The 14,850-nt window shown below is 57.2% G+C and overlaps 3 protein-coding genes across 3 annotated transcripts; 2 read left to right on the top strand and 1 right to left on the bottom strand.

The window, feature by feature from the left end:
- Nucleotides 1–534: 534 nt before the first annotated feature.
- On the bottom strand, nucleotides 535–5,809 carry B0T15DRAFT_564384 (uncharacterized protein). Its single transcript, XM_062870639.1, has 3 exons — nucleotides 5,141–5,809; nucleotides 2,092–5,071; nucleotides 535–1,387 (listed from the first exon to the last, which is right to left on the bottom strand). Exons 1-3 carry the CDS (start codon nucleotides 5,320–5,322, stop codon nucleotides 998–1,000), a joined length of 3,552 nt encoding a protein of 1,183 aa, XP_062726146.1. The 5' UTR covers nucleotides 5,323–5,809; the 3' UTR covers nucleotides 535–997.
- Nucleotides 5,810–6,153: 344 nt separating this feature from the next.
- B0T15DRAFT_386339 (uncharacterized protein) lies at nucleotides 6,154–8,143 on the top strand (the record flags this gene model as incomplete). Its single annotated transcript, XM_062864318.1, has 2 exons — nucleotides 6,154–6,561; nucleotides 6,626–8,143. 2 exons carry the CDS (start codon nucleotides 6,154–6,156, stop codon nucleotides 8,141–8,143), a joined length of 1,926 nt encoding a protein of 641 aa, XP_062726147.1.
- A 3,378-nt stretch (nucleotides 8,144–11,521) lies between these two features.
- On the top strand, nucleotides 11,522–14,129 carry B0T15DRAFT_35429 (uncharacterized protein). Its single transcript, XM_062864145.1, has one exon. It carries the CDS (start codon nucleotides 11,623–11,625, stop codon nucleotides 13,975–13,977), a length of 2,355 nt encoding a protein of 784 aa, XP_062726148.1. The 5' UTR covers nucleotides 11,522–11,622; the 3' UTR covers nucleotides 13,978–14,129.
- The last annotated feature ends 721 nt before the right edge of the window (nucleotides 14,130–14,850 follow it).

Raw genomic sequence — 14,850 nt, forward strand, 5'->3', positions numbered from 1 at the left:
AATCTGTTCGTCAATGAGGTCCCTCTTTGTCAACGGAGCCAACTCGCATTGTTCGGTTCGATATCAAAAAGGGGAGAAGCAGTCACGAGGAGCGGTATTAAAGGAATTGTCGCTCCCGTTCGTTATAGGACTTACTCGAGAGCACAATGGAACTCTCTTGACGAGTAACTCAACTCGGCAGGCTTTCGTTGAGTGGGATAACCTGGGTGGGAATCGTCTCAAGTATGAGCCTCGCCTGCTCTCTGTTTCAATGCTGGGCATTTGTGAAGAACACGAACACCAGTAGCAGTAGAAGCAAAGGTGCTACCCGGAGTGAAATAGTGCCAGGTCAGCCCAAAGAAGAGTACTTTCGCGAGGAAACTCTGCAATACCTTGAGGGCGACACTAAGATTCTTGACCAGTTGCCTGCCGTGCAAGGCCGGGCTCTTCACGAGGCCCTGAAGTCGAAGACGCGACTTGTTCGCCCGAAGAAGCAGAAGAACAAGATGCCAGCCGACACCAACAGCACCACCGAGACAACAAAGACCCGGTGCCTGCGACCTATATACGACGGGCTGAGAAGCTCTCCGCCGTGGAGCTCGGCAGGTCATGAGGCTCATGTGTGGAAGCCGTACGCCGGCCCTGCTGTTTTCGACTCGAAATCAATAATCGAGGACCAGCAGTGCGTCGACCATAACAACGCCGCTGCTGAGAACTTACCCAAAGACGATCTCGGTACTTACCACGCTCTCAGCACCACCACCAGCTGCTCAGACCCCCCTTCTCCATCGCCGACACAACCCCCAAGTCTAGAGTACGCCACCGTCGCAATCCGCTACACCCCGAAGCTAATAACCATGACCCGCCGCCGTTGTTCTCACCAAGACAGCAAGCCAACACCCCACAAATCACCCCGCAAGGCTAAGCATCTCACTAGTACCAGCGGCCGTCTGCCTCCAGGAGGAGCAGCAGCAGGAGGAGGAGGAGGATCAAGGCAGCAACAGCAGCAGCAGCAGCACTACACAACCCGCGAAGCGGCCCTCATCCTCCACACTCTCCGCACCCACCTCCTCCTCCTCCCCCACCCACCAGACTCCTCCTCCTTCTCCTCCTTCTCCTCCTTCTCCTCCTTCTCCTCCTTCTCCTCCTTCTCCTCCTTCTCCTCCTTCTCCTCCTCCGATAATGATGATTCCCTTTCCGCAGGACATATGACCGCAAGCCTGCTCCTGCGCTGGCCGTCCGTGCGCCGCGCGCTCCCCCAGCGGAACCCTCTGCTCGCAGCACAAGTCAACGCGCTCAACTGGCGCGGGGTCGAGCGAGACTTAGCCGCGGGATCCTTCGCGAGGCGGTGGGTGGAGGGGTTGGTGCGTTCGGGCAGGGTGCTATTCCCGTTCCCGCCTGGCGGTGGCTCAGCAGGAGGAGGAGGAGGGCGGGAAAGGGTGGAGGAAAGGGAGGAAGGGGAGGGGGGATGGGAGGTGGTACAGGATGAGGAAGGGGAGGAAGATAGGTATAATAATATATCTCTCTACTGATGCGGAAAGCGAGGAGGGGCGCCGGGGCATTGGTGACGGAAGGGGGTGCGGGATGCAGGATGCAGCGGCAGGTAATCATTCTAAGGACGGAGAGTTAACGGGGAACGGCCTTGGAGAGAAAGGAAAGGGAATGAAAAGACGGGCCTCAAATGTGCGCTCTCGAACTGGTATCACGGCCAAGTGGCGCGCACAACCACCCTAGCAATAGTAAGGTAGCAAAACTGGACAAAAGCATGATCCGTATCATATGCTGACTGCCAAATGTTATAAAGCAAATATACATACCCCGGGTATCATTGGGCTACTCCATAAGTGCTTACTTATTACAGAGCCCGACCGACAGTGCTTTTGAATTCGAGCTAACCAGCAAATCCGCCAAAGGGCTCTAAGGGGGAAAAAAAGGGGAGCATCATTCATCATCATCGCTATCGGCAAGTACCTGCCGCCTCCTTTTCGTTGGCGGCTTGCGCGGGGACGGTTGAGACGGCTCATCAGCGCTATCCTCGTCCTCCTCCAGATACATTGTCCTCGACTTGGCTGAATCCGTTGCTTTCTTTGCCGATGTGCTCTTCCGAGCGACCAGTTCGGCCAGATCGGGCATCTCGTCGTCGTCTGTTGTTGTGTTCTGCGTCGGATCAAACTCCATCGGCTCGTAGAAAGGCTTCTCGCTAGCGGTGCTGGCCTGCCTTTCGTCCTTGTGTCTCAGGCTGAGACCGGACGAGCCCGGCGTGGTAGGGTCGGTTGATCGTTGCCGGTTGCTAGACGAGAGGAGCACATCGTCTGCGACGATGAAATCGTCTAGATCGGCACCACTGTCAGAGCCATCTGTATCTTCAAGGTCGCTGGTTCGGGTGCAGTCGTCCCCCCAGTCTTCGAGATGATCGCCCAGTCGCTTGAGCGTCCCTCGGCCTTTCGTCGCCCCTGGCCGCCCTCGGCCACGCCCACGGCCACGCCCACGGTTTCCTTGTGCCAAGACCTCTTCGGCTTCCGTGTCCGTTCCGTCCTCATCTTCTTTCTCATCATCTTCTTCTTCGTCGACCTCTTCGCAACCGCTGGAGAGGTTCTCTTCCGCTCTACGTTTTTTACTAGCCCTGCTTTTACCTGCCTGTCTGGATACCAGCGACTTGTGGCTTTCCACAGTTTGGGCAGCCTCACCGTCTGGTTCATCTGCGAACGCCATGACCGGCAGTTGCTCCCATGATGTTGCGTTTCTCTCGCTATACACACAGGTGAACGGTTTCGACGCATCTTGGTACTGGCCTAAAGCTCTAAATAGCTTCACGCACCTCTTCGTGTACTCACCATGCTTTAGGTTCACAGTACGACGGAGCACCCGCTGGGCAGCCGGATGGGCGCCAAGGTTGAGATCATCGAACCCGAGCTCATGCACTTTGTCCAGGCGGCTTCCCGGGAGGCTTTTGTACAGCCTCTCAAAGCGGTCCGCTTGCGACTTGCTCAACAAAACTTTGTCCAGTTCAGGCACCTCGGCCAGGAAGTCGGTTTCGGCCGGCTGCCTGGGGGCTTTGGCAGTCTGTCCCACGGGTCGGCCGAAGAGCGAAGCCTTCATGAAGCCAGTTTCCACGCCGTCGGGCATATTGAACTTCTTCTTGGCTGGCTTCTTTCTCAAGCCCGCCAGTGTCTTCTTGGGCTCCGGCAGAGACGTGTCTTGGGAGTTCTCGATGGGGATATCGACATGCCGCTTCTCAACCTCAGGCCTGATGTCGCGCGGCATAATCCTCACGGAGAGGTCGTGGCGGAAGGAGAATCTGTCACCGTTGCAGATGAGCTGCTGCATCTTCTCGTAGTTGTCTTTTGCTTCCAGGAACTTCTCCTCTTCCTTGCCCTTCATCAGCAGTAACACGATGTTCCCTGCCCGCTTTCTCCCAGTACGGCCCATCCGCTGCAGCATGCGGATCGGCGAGGCCGAGGCGTCGTAGCAGACGATCAGGTCGACCTGACCAATGTCTAGACCCTCCTCGCCGATGGAGGTGGCGACGAGGACATTGAAGCTGCCGCTCTTGAACCTCTCTATGGTCTCGATCTGCTGCTTTTGCTTCATGCCCTCACTCCTCTTCGAATCGGCCTGACCGACAAAGACGGTGGCTTTGATGAGCGGCTGAGTGTTCAGGAAGCGGACAATCTCCTCGGCGCTGTCGCGGTACTCGCTGAAGACAATAGCTCTCGTGTTGGAGCCTTCACCGGCGTCCATGAAGTGGTTGACGAGCGTCTCGCACAGATAGGTCAGCTTCGGGTGCCCGTTGAACCCTTCGAGCTTCATCCAGCGCTCAATCATGGACATCATCTTCTGGAAGTGTTCGTCACTAAGCAGTTGCCGTTTGAGTTTCGAGCCTTGTCCCGGCTTCCCTTCCTCAGTGGCCCTGAATTCGGCGAGGCTGTGGTAGAAGGGCTTGATCCCGTGGAAGGTGAGCAACTTGATGGAATGGGCCAGGCTCTGCAGGATTCCAAACACGGCCATCATCATGAACTTTGTCCCCTGGTTCACGTGCCTGCCGGGCCCTGCCATCCACTCGTTTCTCGACTTGAGCAGACCGTACGTCGTCAGGCTCATGGGATCTCTGCCGAAGTAAATGTTTTGCGAACTCAGCTTGTCCACCAGGGGCTTTAGGGCCTTGGAGAACAGGCTCTTCACCTCGCTCATCTCGTCGGAGGGGTCAAAGGTCACCGTGTCGATGTTCCGTGAATGGACGTATTGGCGGATATCGATTGACTCTTCGGTCCTGATTTCCACGTGGGCGATGCCCAGGTTATCGATAATGTCCTGCACACCCTCGACCGTCGACCCGGGGGTGGCTGTTAGGGCGAGGACCCGGAAGCTGTTGGAGAAGCGCCGGATGAACTCGACAACCTTGACATACGCGTAGTCCCCGGTTGCACGGTGAGCCTCGTCGATAACAAGCAGCACAATGGATTTGGGATCCGCGTACCCTTTGGAGAGGTCGTTCATCAGAGTCTGCGGGGTCATGAAGAACAACCGCTTGATCTTCCACTCCGCCTCCCGCAAGACCGGAGGCGTCTCGCCCGTCAGGAGAGTCGCCTGGGACCGGGGGATGCCGGCCACGTTGAGACAGGCTTGGACCTGCTGAGAGGCCAGCGGCTTGGTGGGCGCCACGAAGACGATCTTGGCACGCTTGGTCCAGCGAAAGTAGTTGAGCATGACGGTCGCGGCGATGAAGGTCTTGCCCAAGCCGGTCGGCAGGGCCACCAGCGTGTTGTTGAAGAGGCCATTCTTGACGATGTTGAATTGGTAGTCTCGAATTGGCCCGAGATTCAGGGGATAGACCCAGACTGAGAGCTCATGATGGTTGAGATCATGGTGCGTCGGCGCCTCCTGGGGAAGGTCGGCGCGGAACGGGCGACCGGTCTGGGCTTGCGATGCTCCGCCGCTGTCTTCCTGTAGCGCGTTTCCCCTCAGGGTAGTTTGACGGAAGTTCTGACGCGCGGCCGACGATCCCTGTGCGTGCGGTCTGCCGCTGAGAGCACGACTGGGCCTCTCGGGCGGACTGTCAAGCGCGTCTGCCGCGCTCCCTGAGGTCCAGGCTCTGTTGCACGAGGTAGGAGCACCGACGATGCGCGTTGGACGTGGCGGTGGGGCGGCCCGGGACAGAGACGGGGCGGTCGTCGGGTTGACCGTCGGAGCAGATGGCCTCGAATGCCCGGATTGAAGGTCGGCTCGGCGCGTCTCGCGCAGGCTCCTCCCCTCGTCCAAAGACGTCGCTGCGGCATCGGTAGCTTGAGTGAGCGCTAGGAGCAGGTCCTCGTCGGAGATGTCGTCAAACTCATCGTCATCCATTATGCTAGCTGAGTGTGGGTTGTTCCAGCCTTCTAGGTTGGCTGCGACAGCCCAAAATCGACGTTCAAACTGCGCGCCACATCAGACGGTGGCCCAGTCGAGCTCTGTTGATCCCGGGCCTGGTTTGTTGGGTGTGCGGAGTGAGATGGTGGCCGAGGGCAGCCGCTGTGAGATGCGACGGGGGTTGGCGATACCGCCAGTTCGTATGGTCCCTTCCCAGGGTCAGATAACTTCAGATAACGTTAGAGCTGAAGAAGACGCGACGAAATGAGGATGTAACGCGCGTCAAGGCGCCAGTCCACGTGACTTGCGGCTTCTCCGATCGTGGTTGTTCCAAATGGACCTATTAGCAACAGATTGTACTCTGTAGATGCCCTCCCCGGGCTGCCACTGTGTGAAATTAGGTGCTAGGTAGGTACCTTATTATATAAGGTACCTGTAGTTCTGCCGTGGGTTCCCCAACCCATCGTACGGTGGGATCATGTCGTGCTGAAATCGAAGAGCTGGGAAACCTGAGATGCAAGGCGGCCAAGCACGGCAAGACTGCCCAAGCCCACAGTGCCCCACCTTAGCTTCACATGCAAGGTGGGGCGTGGTTAAACGGGCAGGTTGCTCTTTCCTACTTGGTCCTTACTAACTTTCCATACGCGTTGCAGTTTGTTCGTTGTCTCCAGTTCCAACGTCGTTGTTTCTGATTCAGTTCACTATTGTGCATCGCGCATTCCACATTCGACGTCCAGAACTTCCAGTACATGCTGTTTACCAGAGTTCAAATCGGCTACTCGAGATCGGAGCAGGTGCATCTGAATCAGAATTTCGCTCTTCACAACCATGGCTCCTCCCACAGGTTCTCGCGCCGGCCACAGAGGCAGGTCTGCCCCGCGCGCTTCTCGAGGTGCCGGAGTCGGAAAGCACCGCGCCGCGCACAGGACGGATCAGGATGGTGACATCGCGATGGATAGGGCCACTGCCGCTACTCGTTCCGCCCGGGGGAACCGCGGTGTCCGAGGTGGCAGATCGGCCCGACCGTCATCGCGCCTCACACAGAACGTCATACACTACGTATCAGAGAGCGATGGCACCAGCCGCAACTCAAAAGTACATCTGGAGAAAACCACGCTCAAGATCAGCGGGCTCAAGGACAGCAAAGCGGCCAACAACCCAGACGGCGGGCTTCGATCTCTTCTAGACTTCCTGGAGCGCAAGTCGTCCAAGGAACGACCGATCACCCTCGGCAGAGTATGGCCCTCTCCACTCCCAGTCCTTCTGTTGCATCCTGGTACAGTGTCCTAACCCAAATCAGGGAGTTATTCAAGGGCAACATGTCTTCGTCAAGGTTTCGAGAGATGATGCGCCACACGTATTACGGTTGAATGGCTTCACATACGCCGGAGCTCCATTGACGATCGAGGTAGCCAACGACCCCATGCCGGGACCAGGCGCTCCCTCTACGAACGACTCGGACGGCAAAGCCGCCGAAACGAAGCAGAAGCTCATTGCAGTCTTGGCTTCACGATACGATGCCCAGCAGAGACTACTCAACCTGGCAGCCCTAGGGTCGGATCCTACCCTTATCAGCATGGGCAGCTTTGCCACGACGTCCCTGGCGGAGAAGTCATTTAAAGCACTTCTCCACCTAACAAACACCCAATACAAGAATGCCGCCGAGAAAGAGGCCGCTATCCAGGCCGTGTCGCTTGCAAGTAACGACATCGTAGACGTTGGCGCCGTCTTCACGTTGGCCCGTACCCTGCCACGTCTTCGCCGTCTGGACCTGAGTGGCAACAAGCTCGAGGACCTCTCCAAAATCTCGAAGTGGCGACATGAATTCCCGTACTTGGAGGAGCTCCATCTTGTTGGAAATCCAGTTGTCGAGCTGCCGAACCATCGCGCTCAAATTATCGACTGGTTTCCCTCATTACAGATTCTGAACGGCGAGCGGGTTAGGACCCTCGGAGAGGCGACCGAGAATCTGAAAGCTTTCATTCCGACGCCACTACCGAAGCTCCCTTCGAACATCCGGGACGGGTCGAACAACGTCGCCGCCACCTTTCTCCACGGGTTCTTCTCTCTTTACGACCACGATCGACGTTCCCTTGCCGCCCAGTTTTACGACAACGAGTCAGTGTTCTCCATCAACACCGGCGCCGGCTCCGTTGACTCAGAGTCATACAACAAATACTCCCGCGACATCGCTAAGCTCGGTGTCCGGAACCCCAGGACCCAGCAGAGGTTGATCACCGGAGTCAACCTCATCTCCGAGCTCTGGGTTCTGCTGCCTCCCACACGGCATCCCGGTCTGGACCAGCCCGAACAGTGGCTGGTGGACTCCCACACCTTCCCCAACCTCCTCGATCCTTCCGGCCAGTCCTCCGCAATCGGCCTGACGATTAATGTCGTCAGCCAATTCGAAGAGCTCGACCCGGGTCAGCAGCCGGCGGGCATTCGCAAGTTCGCGCGGTCTTTTGTTCTCGGTCCCAGCAAGCTGGGTGCTACGCACCCCTACCGAGTCGTCAGCGACGAGCTGACGTTAAAAGACTGGACGCCGCATCAAGCCAACGTCGCGATGCCCGTCCCCGTCGCGCAAGTCCCCGCCGCTCCCATCGCGGCGGCTCCTCCCGTCACGGCGGCGCCTCGTCTCCTGGACGAGGCGACGCAGACGTTGATGGTCCAGGAGCTGTCCAAGCAGACCGGGATGAACGCCGAGTACTCTCGGCTGTGCTTGTCCGGTCCCGCGGACTGGAATTTCGACTTGGCTCTCAAGTCGTTCCACGAGAAGCGGGCCGAGCTGCCCCCGGAGGCTTTCGTCATGTCTGCATAGTCTGCAGACTACGACGAGATGGACATCGACGAGAAGGTCGTCGATGAGATGGACGTCGACGGGTATGGATTATTGTTTGTCCATTTGTATTCTGACCAGTACTGACAACGGTTCCGGGGAGTGAAAATCAAGGATTGATTTGGGATTGAAAAGCGAACTTGCGTGTTTCAAAGCGTTTGTTTTTGCGGTCGGGTCAAAAGCGTTTGTTTTCGGTTTTTTGTCTTTTTGTATGTTCTTATTTTCCCCGGGAACAGCCGGGCATAGAGCGGTTTTGGGCTTTGTCTTTTCTTTTCTTTTCCTTTTCTTTTTTTTCCTCCTTTGTTTTGGGAGGACTGGGTAGGAGAGCGTTTGTTTTTCGTCATGAATTTTGTGGAGCGACTATATCATATGGCTTTTGCTTTTGGGACGGAGTTCAGTTGGGCATAGAATGGGTTGTTTTTAGATTGTTAACCAAGCGTGATACCCAATTCAAGTTTGTACTTGAACAATACAATACAACACCGCCAAGGCGGCCACTCTCTACTCGCATCAAACCACTGAATGATGAACCCCTCCCCGCGGTGACGTGGCGGACTGATTGAGCCCCGAAGCAGAGGGACTCGGTGTCAATGTCGCCGTCCACGGTCGGTATAGAGTGGCGGTATGTATGTACTGGTCTCAGGCAGTATTGAATCTATTGATGCTGTGTTCAGGTCATGGCTCCAGAGTCCAAGGGACTAGTAGCTTACCTTCTTAACACGTTTGCCGCCTTCACCAGGTCTGCATTTTTCTTCCAGGTTATATGCTTCCTAAGGCGTCTAGCGCAATCTCTCTGTTTATGATCTGTCCTCACAACCTCCAAAAAAACGAAGCCATGGCCAAGCCAAGTTAAGGTATATATGCAGTGCGCTATGTACGCAGATACCTGATCACTATATCGTTGTCCATGGACTTCTACTGCGCAGCTCCTACATAGACAAGACACCCGACCCCTTCACGCCCTTGTATCCGTAGTGGCACAGGTTACCATATCCCTTGAGGCGGTGCCCTGGGTGTGGGACTGGTTAGAATACCATCCGCAGACCTACGTACCAGCTCTCCTTCCCTAACCGGACGTGTCGGCTATCCTGTGATGTCCCCTCACGGGATTCGTCATGAGGACACTTTCACTTTCGGGGTCTCAACAGTACATACGATATGGAAGGCGGGATGGAGAACTCAGATCTCCACTCCTGCTTTGGGCCCGAGAGCAGCGTAGCTAGGTTGTCTTTAGGGGCCAAAGAAACAGTGCACAGTAAAATGGCACACCGCAAGGATACCGCATGGCACAGTCTGGGAGTTTTCCCCTCCCCTACTCTGGTGATGCGTGATGGGGATTTTATCCGCTCATGACACTCATAGCATGAAAGCTTTGTTCAAGGGTAGCCGAGACGGTGCCGCCGAGCCTTGTTAAGGATCTGCTCGCCGACCCCGGGCGGTTAGTTACTGTATGCACACTGGGTCGCAGCCGGCAAGCTATACCGGCCTTTTGTATGTAACACTGCGGTCTAGATACAATGCAACATCGTAAAACTGAAGCAGGCTTACTAAACTAATAGTTACCTAAGCTGAGCTGCATCGATAGGAGTATGTACTTGTACCAGTACGTTAGTGCCGGTCCTACATATACAATGGACTCTAACTCCTATGAAAAGGCAAATGTTTCCGCATGTAAGGCATCTACGGAATATTTGGTAGATCTTGAAATGCCGCTGACATCATCGCTGTCTTGTCGTGGAACAAACATCGTTTCGTCCATTCCGCGATCTGAGAGGTTCTCATCCCGAGCGTTCGCTGCCTTGGGTGGATCGTCTCTGCCGGTCACTCCGCAGGGTGGAGTCGCAGGTGCTTTCGCCTTTTCAGGTTAGCGTCCGTGCCAAGACCAGGGCGCTCGTGTTTCAGAAAAAAGTGCACGACAAGCTTCCATTCGACAGCAGGCCACTCTTCGGCGCATGCCGGTCACATCGTGACATTCGCTATGAGAGCGAGTCAGCGACACGCCTGCCTCCATGTCTATCACGAACACGCGCCCGTTCAAGCTTGCGAGAAACTCCCGGGCTGTCCTGACTCTTGACCGCTGTGCTCTGTGCGGGCAATTGACTCTTCGAGGCGTAGTTATCTGATGAGGCGACCGGGAAAGCAACTACTAGTACTAATAAGGCCTTGAAGTTAGGTTAAAAAAACTCGCGACGCCGCCGGCGTGCAGTTCAGAGTTCAGACGGGCGTCGCTGTGCCCCTTTTACTTGTGTTTTCTGTTGTGACCATCGGGGATTTTCCTTCAGAGGCCTGCCGAGCGCATACCAATACCTAGGAGAAAAAAGAGCCCTACTAGCGAGCTTGCCGAGGCTGGTGTTCAATTCGGATTCGTGCAATCTTCATCAATGTTATGCGCCAGCGACGTGCCCCCTTCTCCCAGCCAGGGCGGCTTCGGTCAACCGGCGCACGAAGGGCCCCTTGCTGGACAAGCAGGGCTCAGAGGGAGCACGCATTGACGGGCTCGACGGGCTATGTAGTGTATGTAGGTACATACGAACGAGCGCCGAGGCAGCCCCTTGCTCGACCCCACCGATGCCCCTGATTCGACCAGGCTCCCGGGGTCCCTGCCCCTTGTCAGACCCCTCCGCCACGGACCCGTTTGGCTCATTTCCCGTTCTCCTGGTGGATGGTCATCGCTTTGGACGCTGTCGGCCAGTCGCCCGATGTCTCGGTCGCTCGCTGCCGTGTGCCTTCCTGCCCTGCCCTCTCTCCCTTGGTGGGTGCTGTGGTGTCAGGTCACCCAGTTCGAGCTCAGCAAGTCGAGCATCCGCCTTGGTCGGTAATCTTGGCTTGGAGTCTTTGTCCGGCTTGTGCTGATTCTGCAACTTACACTAGCAACACATCGGGCTGATATCATTGTTTCGTTCGCTTTTCTCGCGCTGTCTCCGTAGCCACGCACGACCCCAGACTCGACAACGCTAGCCGTGGGCCGCTTCACTGCCAGGGGCTCTCAGGAGGATCGTGTGCGTCCCATCAAACATTTCGCGGCAAAAAACGAACAGTCCACGCAACCCCTCTCCATCCTGCGACACGAACCCTTCCAGGACACCAGAGCGTTGTTTCGAGGCTGACGGCCATCACAATCGACTGCGGGCAGCTGCGTCTTTGTTTGCTTTCTGGAAACGACCCAGAGCTCTGTTCCGTCGATCGCCTTATTTCCCTCGCACCAAACACGGGCCGGTCCTCGAGTTTCCAGATCGACGCAGACTGTGTGCTCTCCCATAGGTTCTTCCTGGTGCAAGTAGACCGTCGGCCTGTCGTCCCTTCTTACACCACCATCTCACGAACCTCGACGAGGCCCCCGAGACTGCAAGAACAAAGATATCTAAAGTCGATATGTGCTTGTGATTGCGGTACTATCCTTGAGGCTCACCCCCTCTGCGTTGGAGGGACCAATTGCGGCGCGCCTCTCCCTCGGTCCCGTCATGGGCCTCCGTGGAGATTCGGGGATCATGTCACTCCCTCAACCAGAGACCGCGTTGAACAACGCGTGCGCTGTCATTTTCAACAACACACTATACACATATACCGCCGATGCATTTCAGTCGCTGCGGTTGGAGCCGGGCGCGGAGTGGGAGACGCTGGCGCAGGGCGAGAAGGTGACGGGCGGCGTCTGTGTTGGCTCAACGACGGGCACCCCGGAGACATCCGCTTTCTTTGTCGTCGGGGGCGTTGGAGCGTCGGCCGAGTACAAGGGTCTGCAGAAATACACGTACGCGACGGGGAAGTGGGAAAGCATCACGTTGTCTTCGCCGGTAACGGACCGTCGGCTTGGACACAGTGCCACTTACATCAACAGCACCGACTCGATTCTCGTCTACGGCGGCACTCAGGAGGGCACCAATAGTGCATCGACGCAAACATTTACCATTGGCGCGTCGACACGCGAGGTTCTCTCCTACCCTTCCCTCGCGCCACCAGCCCTCAGGCCGATCCTCCTGCCTTGGTCCGCCAATCAGGCCGTCATGATCGGCGGCAGCACGTCGAATACGCAGGTTATGCTGTTTAGGCACGAGCAGCGTTGGGAGGACTCGCGTTGGGAAGACTCGGGGGCGTGGCTCGCTACGCCCCTGCCAAAGGACGCATCGTCGATTCAGGCGGTGTTGGTGACAGGCGACGATGGATCGAAGAATCTCATCACTTTCGACATGACAGAGTCCCCCAACGCAGTCAAGCGGACGGTGCTCTTTAGCGCTCCCGGCGTGCCGGTCCCGAATGCCGCACCAGCTCGCAAGCGGAGGTCGAGGAGGAAAGTCTCGGACACAGGCACCCAGGAGAGAAGGCGTGCCGAGCCCCTGACCTTGAACAGCTGGCCAGCATACAATTCGACACTGGCGCCGAAAACTACTCGGAGCAACTTTGCTCTCGCTCAGGGGCCGGATGGCATGGTGGTGATTGCGGGTGGAACCAACGATAAAGACGTACTGTGCATGTTCAATGCCAGGCAGAACAGCTGGGAGGACGCGGGCGAGAAGCTGGGCCAATTCAGGCTGCTCTCGGAGAGCTCGTCAACCTCGGCATCGACTACAGCGACCTCCACAGCCTCGACATCAACAATGACATCGGCATCCATAACATCCTCCGCATCCGTAGCCGCAACCGTGACCAGCCCGGCAGCGGCGACTCAGACGCCTACCGAAACACCCGCGGCAACGGTCTCGGACAGCTCCGGGCCACCGGTCAATACCATCCTCGGCGCCGTGCTAGGCGGCTTCTTTGGGCTGGCGCTGTTGCTGGCCCTTCTATATCTGTGTATCAAGAGGCGGCAGAGGCGGCAGGGTCACTTGGAGGCAGGCCACTTGCGGAGGGCCAGCGGGGTGTCGTCGAGTGAGAAAGATGGGCTCGGTTTTACCAAAGACAGCCTTGGTCTTGGACAGGGCCCGCCGGGCGTGTTCCGCGGCCACCAGCCTCAGGGCTCACAGAGCTCCTTCTCCTCGATGGCGATCCTGATGGGCCGCGCAGGCCAGCAAAACTCGGCACCAGGCAAATCAAGCAACGAAAGCAAACGCGACTCGTCCGGAAGTACCTTCCGCGCATTCAAGAGCACCATCAGCAAGCCCATTGTGCGGGACGCCCAGTCCACCGTGGTGGTACAACCACCGGAGCCTCGGCAGCAGGCTTGGGATGAGAAGGGCGTCTCGTTCGCGGCAGACACGGTGGATCCCAAGCCGCGGAACATGACGGCGGGAGCTGATCCGCGAGGAAGCACGCGGCGCAGCTCCGGGTGGAACAGGTATTGGTCAGGCGGGTCGGCGTTGAATCTCCTGGGCTTCGGCGGCGGCGGCAACAACGCGGCCATCAACTCGCAACGGACCACGCTGGCCACAGACCGGAGCAGCAGCTCTCACTACAGCTCTCCGAACCGCATGACCCAGGACAGCGCGACAGTGCCGCCGCTGTTTCCGCCTGCTGCCAGCGAGCCCCGGATGTCCTTCAGCCGTGTCAACGCGCACAGCCCGACTATCGCGATATACAATGATAGGCTCGGCGAAGGCATGAGTGGCATGATTGAGACGCAGCGCCCGATCAGTGCCGTGAGCGACATGTCTGCGTCGGCCTATTCGAGCGGCATCCCCGAGTCGGTCCAAGAGGCATGGGATCCCACCGCCAACGGCAAGCCCTGGGGCGCGGACCGGTCGCACAATGACTCGCTCACCGGCCTCTACTCGACAGCCCTCACCCCGGCTTCGCAAGGCTCGAGGCCGTCAGCCCAAGCGCCAAAGCAGCCCCAGGCTCCCGTGCGCGACGACATGAGCTGGCTCAATCTCGGTGCCAGCTGAGGCGGCAGCCGTCCAAAATTCGAAATCCAACAATCCCTTCTTCACGGCGCCTTCGCGAGGCGTCTTGTCTTGGGCAACGCCCTGAATTCACACTCGACCTTGCCAGTACACGCCCTGCTGCTTGACGAGAACTCTCTCCTGGCGGCGGCTGTAGATTGGGGTCCTGCGTCGACCGCTTGATACCCCCATAAGTGCAAGCTTGGCATCTTTCGAGTCCTCGGGAGACTTTCCTGCATTCTGTCTATGCTTCCTCGATTTTTCGAACCCGGCGTTCAGCATTAGACACGGCGCTCCTCAGTACCAATGCCCCCCCAACGCTCGCCGATCCTTACCTCGGCGTCTTGGGCCACAAAAATCCATCAGCATTTGCGTTTCTTGTTGGACATGTCCATATACCATCTTGTTGTTTGTTTGTTCATATATCCTGTACATTCTACAATTCTGTACCGCACTTTCTCATCTACCACTACCGGCATTTGCGCTGGCGACGCCCGGCTCGTCCGCGGCATTCCGTTCTCCCGTCCAGTCTCTTTGTGTTGTGTTGATCAACAACTCTCTCGATACCAACGCGTTTCCCTTGTCGGCGTGGCTTAAGTTACTTGTACTGTACCTTGTACAAACGCAGTACGTACGGTGCGTGACTGCTGCATCTTTCTTCTGTCTTCGTTTTTTGGCATTGCGGTACCCAACCTAATTAACCCCTCACCATGTTTGGGATGAATGGACGCTGGGCGGGCGGTGGAAGAGGGAGGAGGATCCCAACGGAAGCCGGTGAGGAAAAGCGTCATGAGCAAGAGAGGGCCAGGGGCTGTTCCGATGGCTGGGAGGGTAATTGGACCTTGTGAGCCTCGATCTTGTATCTTACCTATGTAT

Source organism: Chaetomium strumarium (genome assembly GCF_033439665.1).
Source record: "Chaetomium strumarium strain CBS 333.67 chromosome Unknown B0T15scaffold_1, whole genome shotgun sequence".
NCBI lineage: Eukaryota > Fungi > Ascomycota > Sordariomycetes > Sordariales > Chaetomiaceae > Chaetomium > Chaetomium strumarium.

What these genes read in the sequence shown, in the direction of transcription:
- B0T15DRAFT_564384 (XM_062870639.1), bottom strand. Translation starts at nt 5,322, where the DNA reads ATGGATGACGATGAGTTTGACGACATCTCCGACGAGGACCTGCTCCTA. An exon ending in GTCAACCCGACGACCGCCCC is followed by an intron (nt 5,072 to 5,140) that starts GTCTCTGTCCCG and finishes CTCGTGCAACAG; the next exon opens with AGCCTGGACCTCAGGGAGCG. An exon ending in TGCCCGATCTGGCCGAACTG is followed by an intron (nt 1,388 to 2,091) that starts GTCGCTCGGAAG and finishes CCTCCTGCTGAG; the next exon opens with CCACCGCCAGGCGGGAACGG.
- B0T15DRAFT_35429 (XM_062864145.1), top strand. Translation starts at nt 11,623, where the DNA reads ATGGGCCTCCGTGGAGATTCGGGGATCATGTCACTCCCTCAACCAGAG.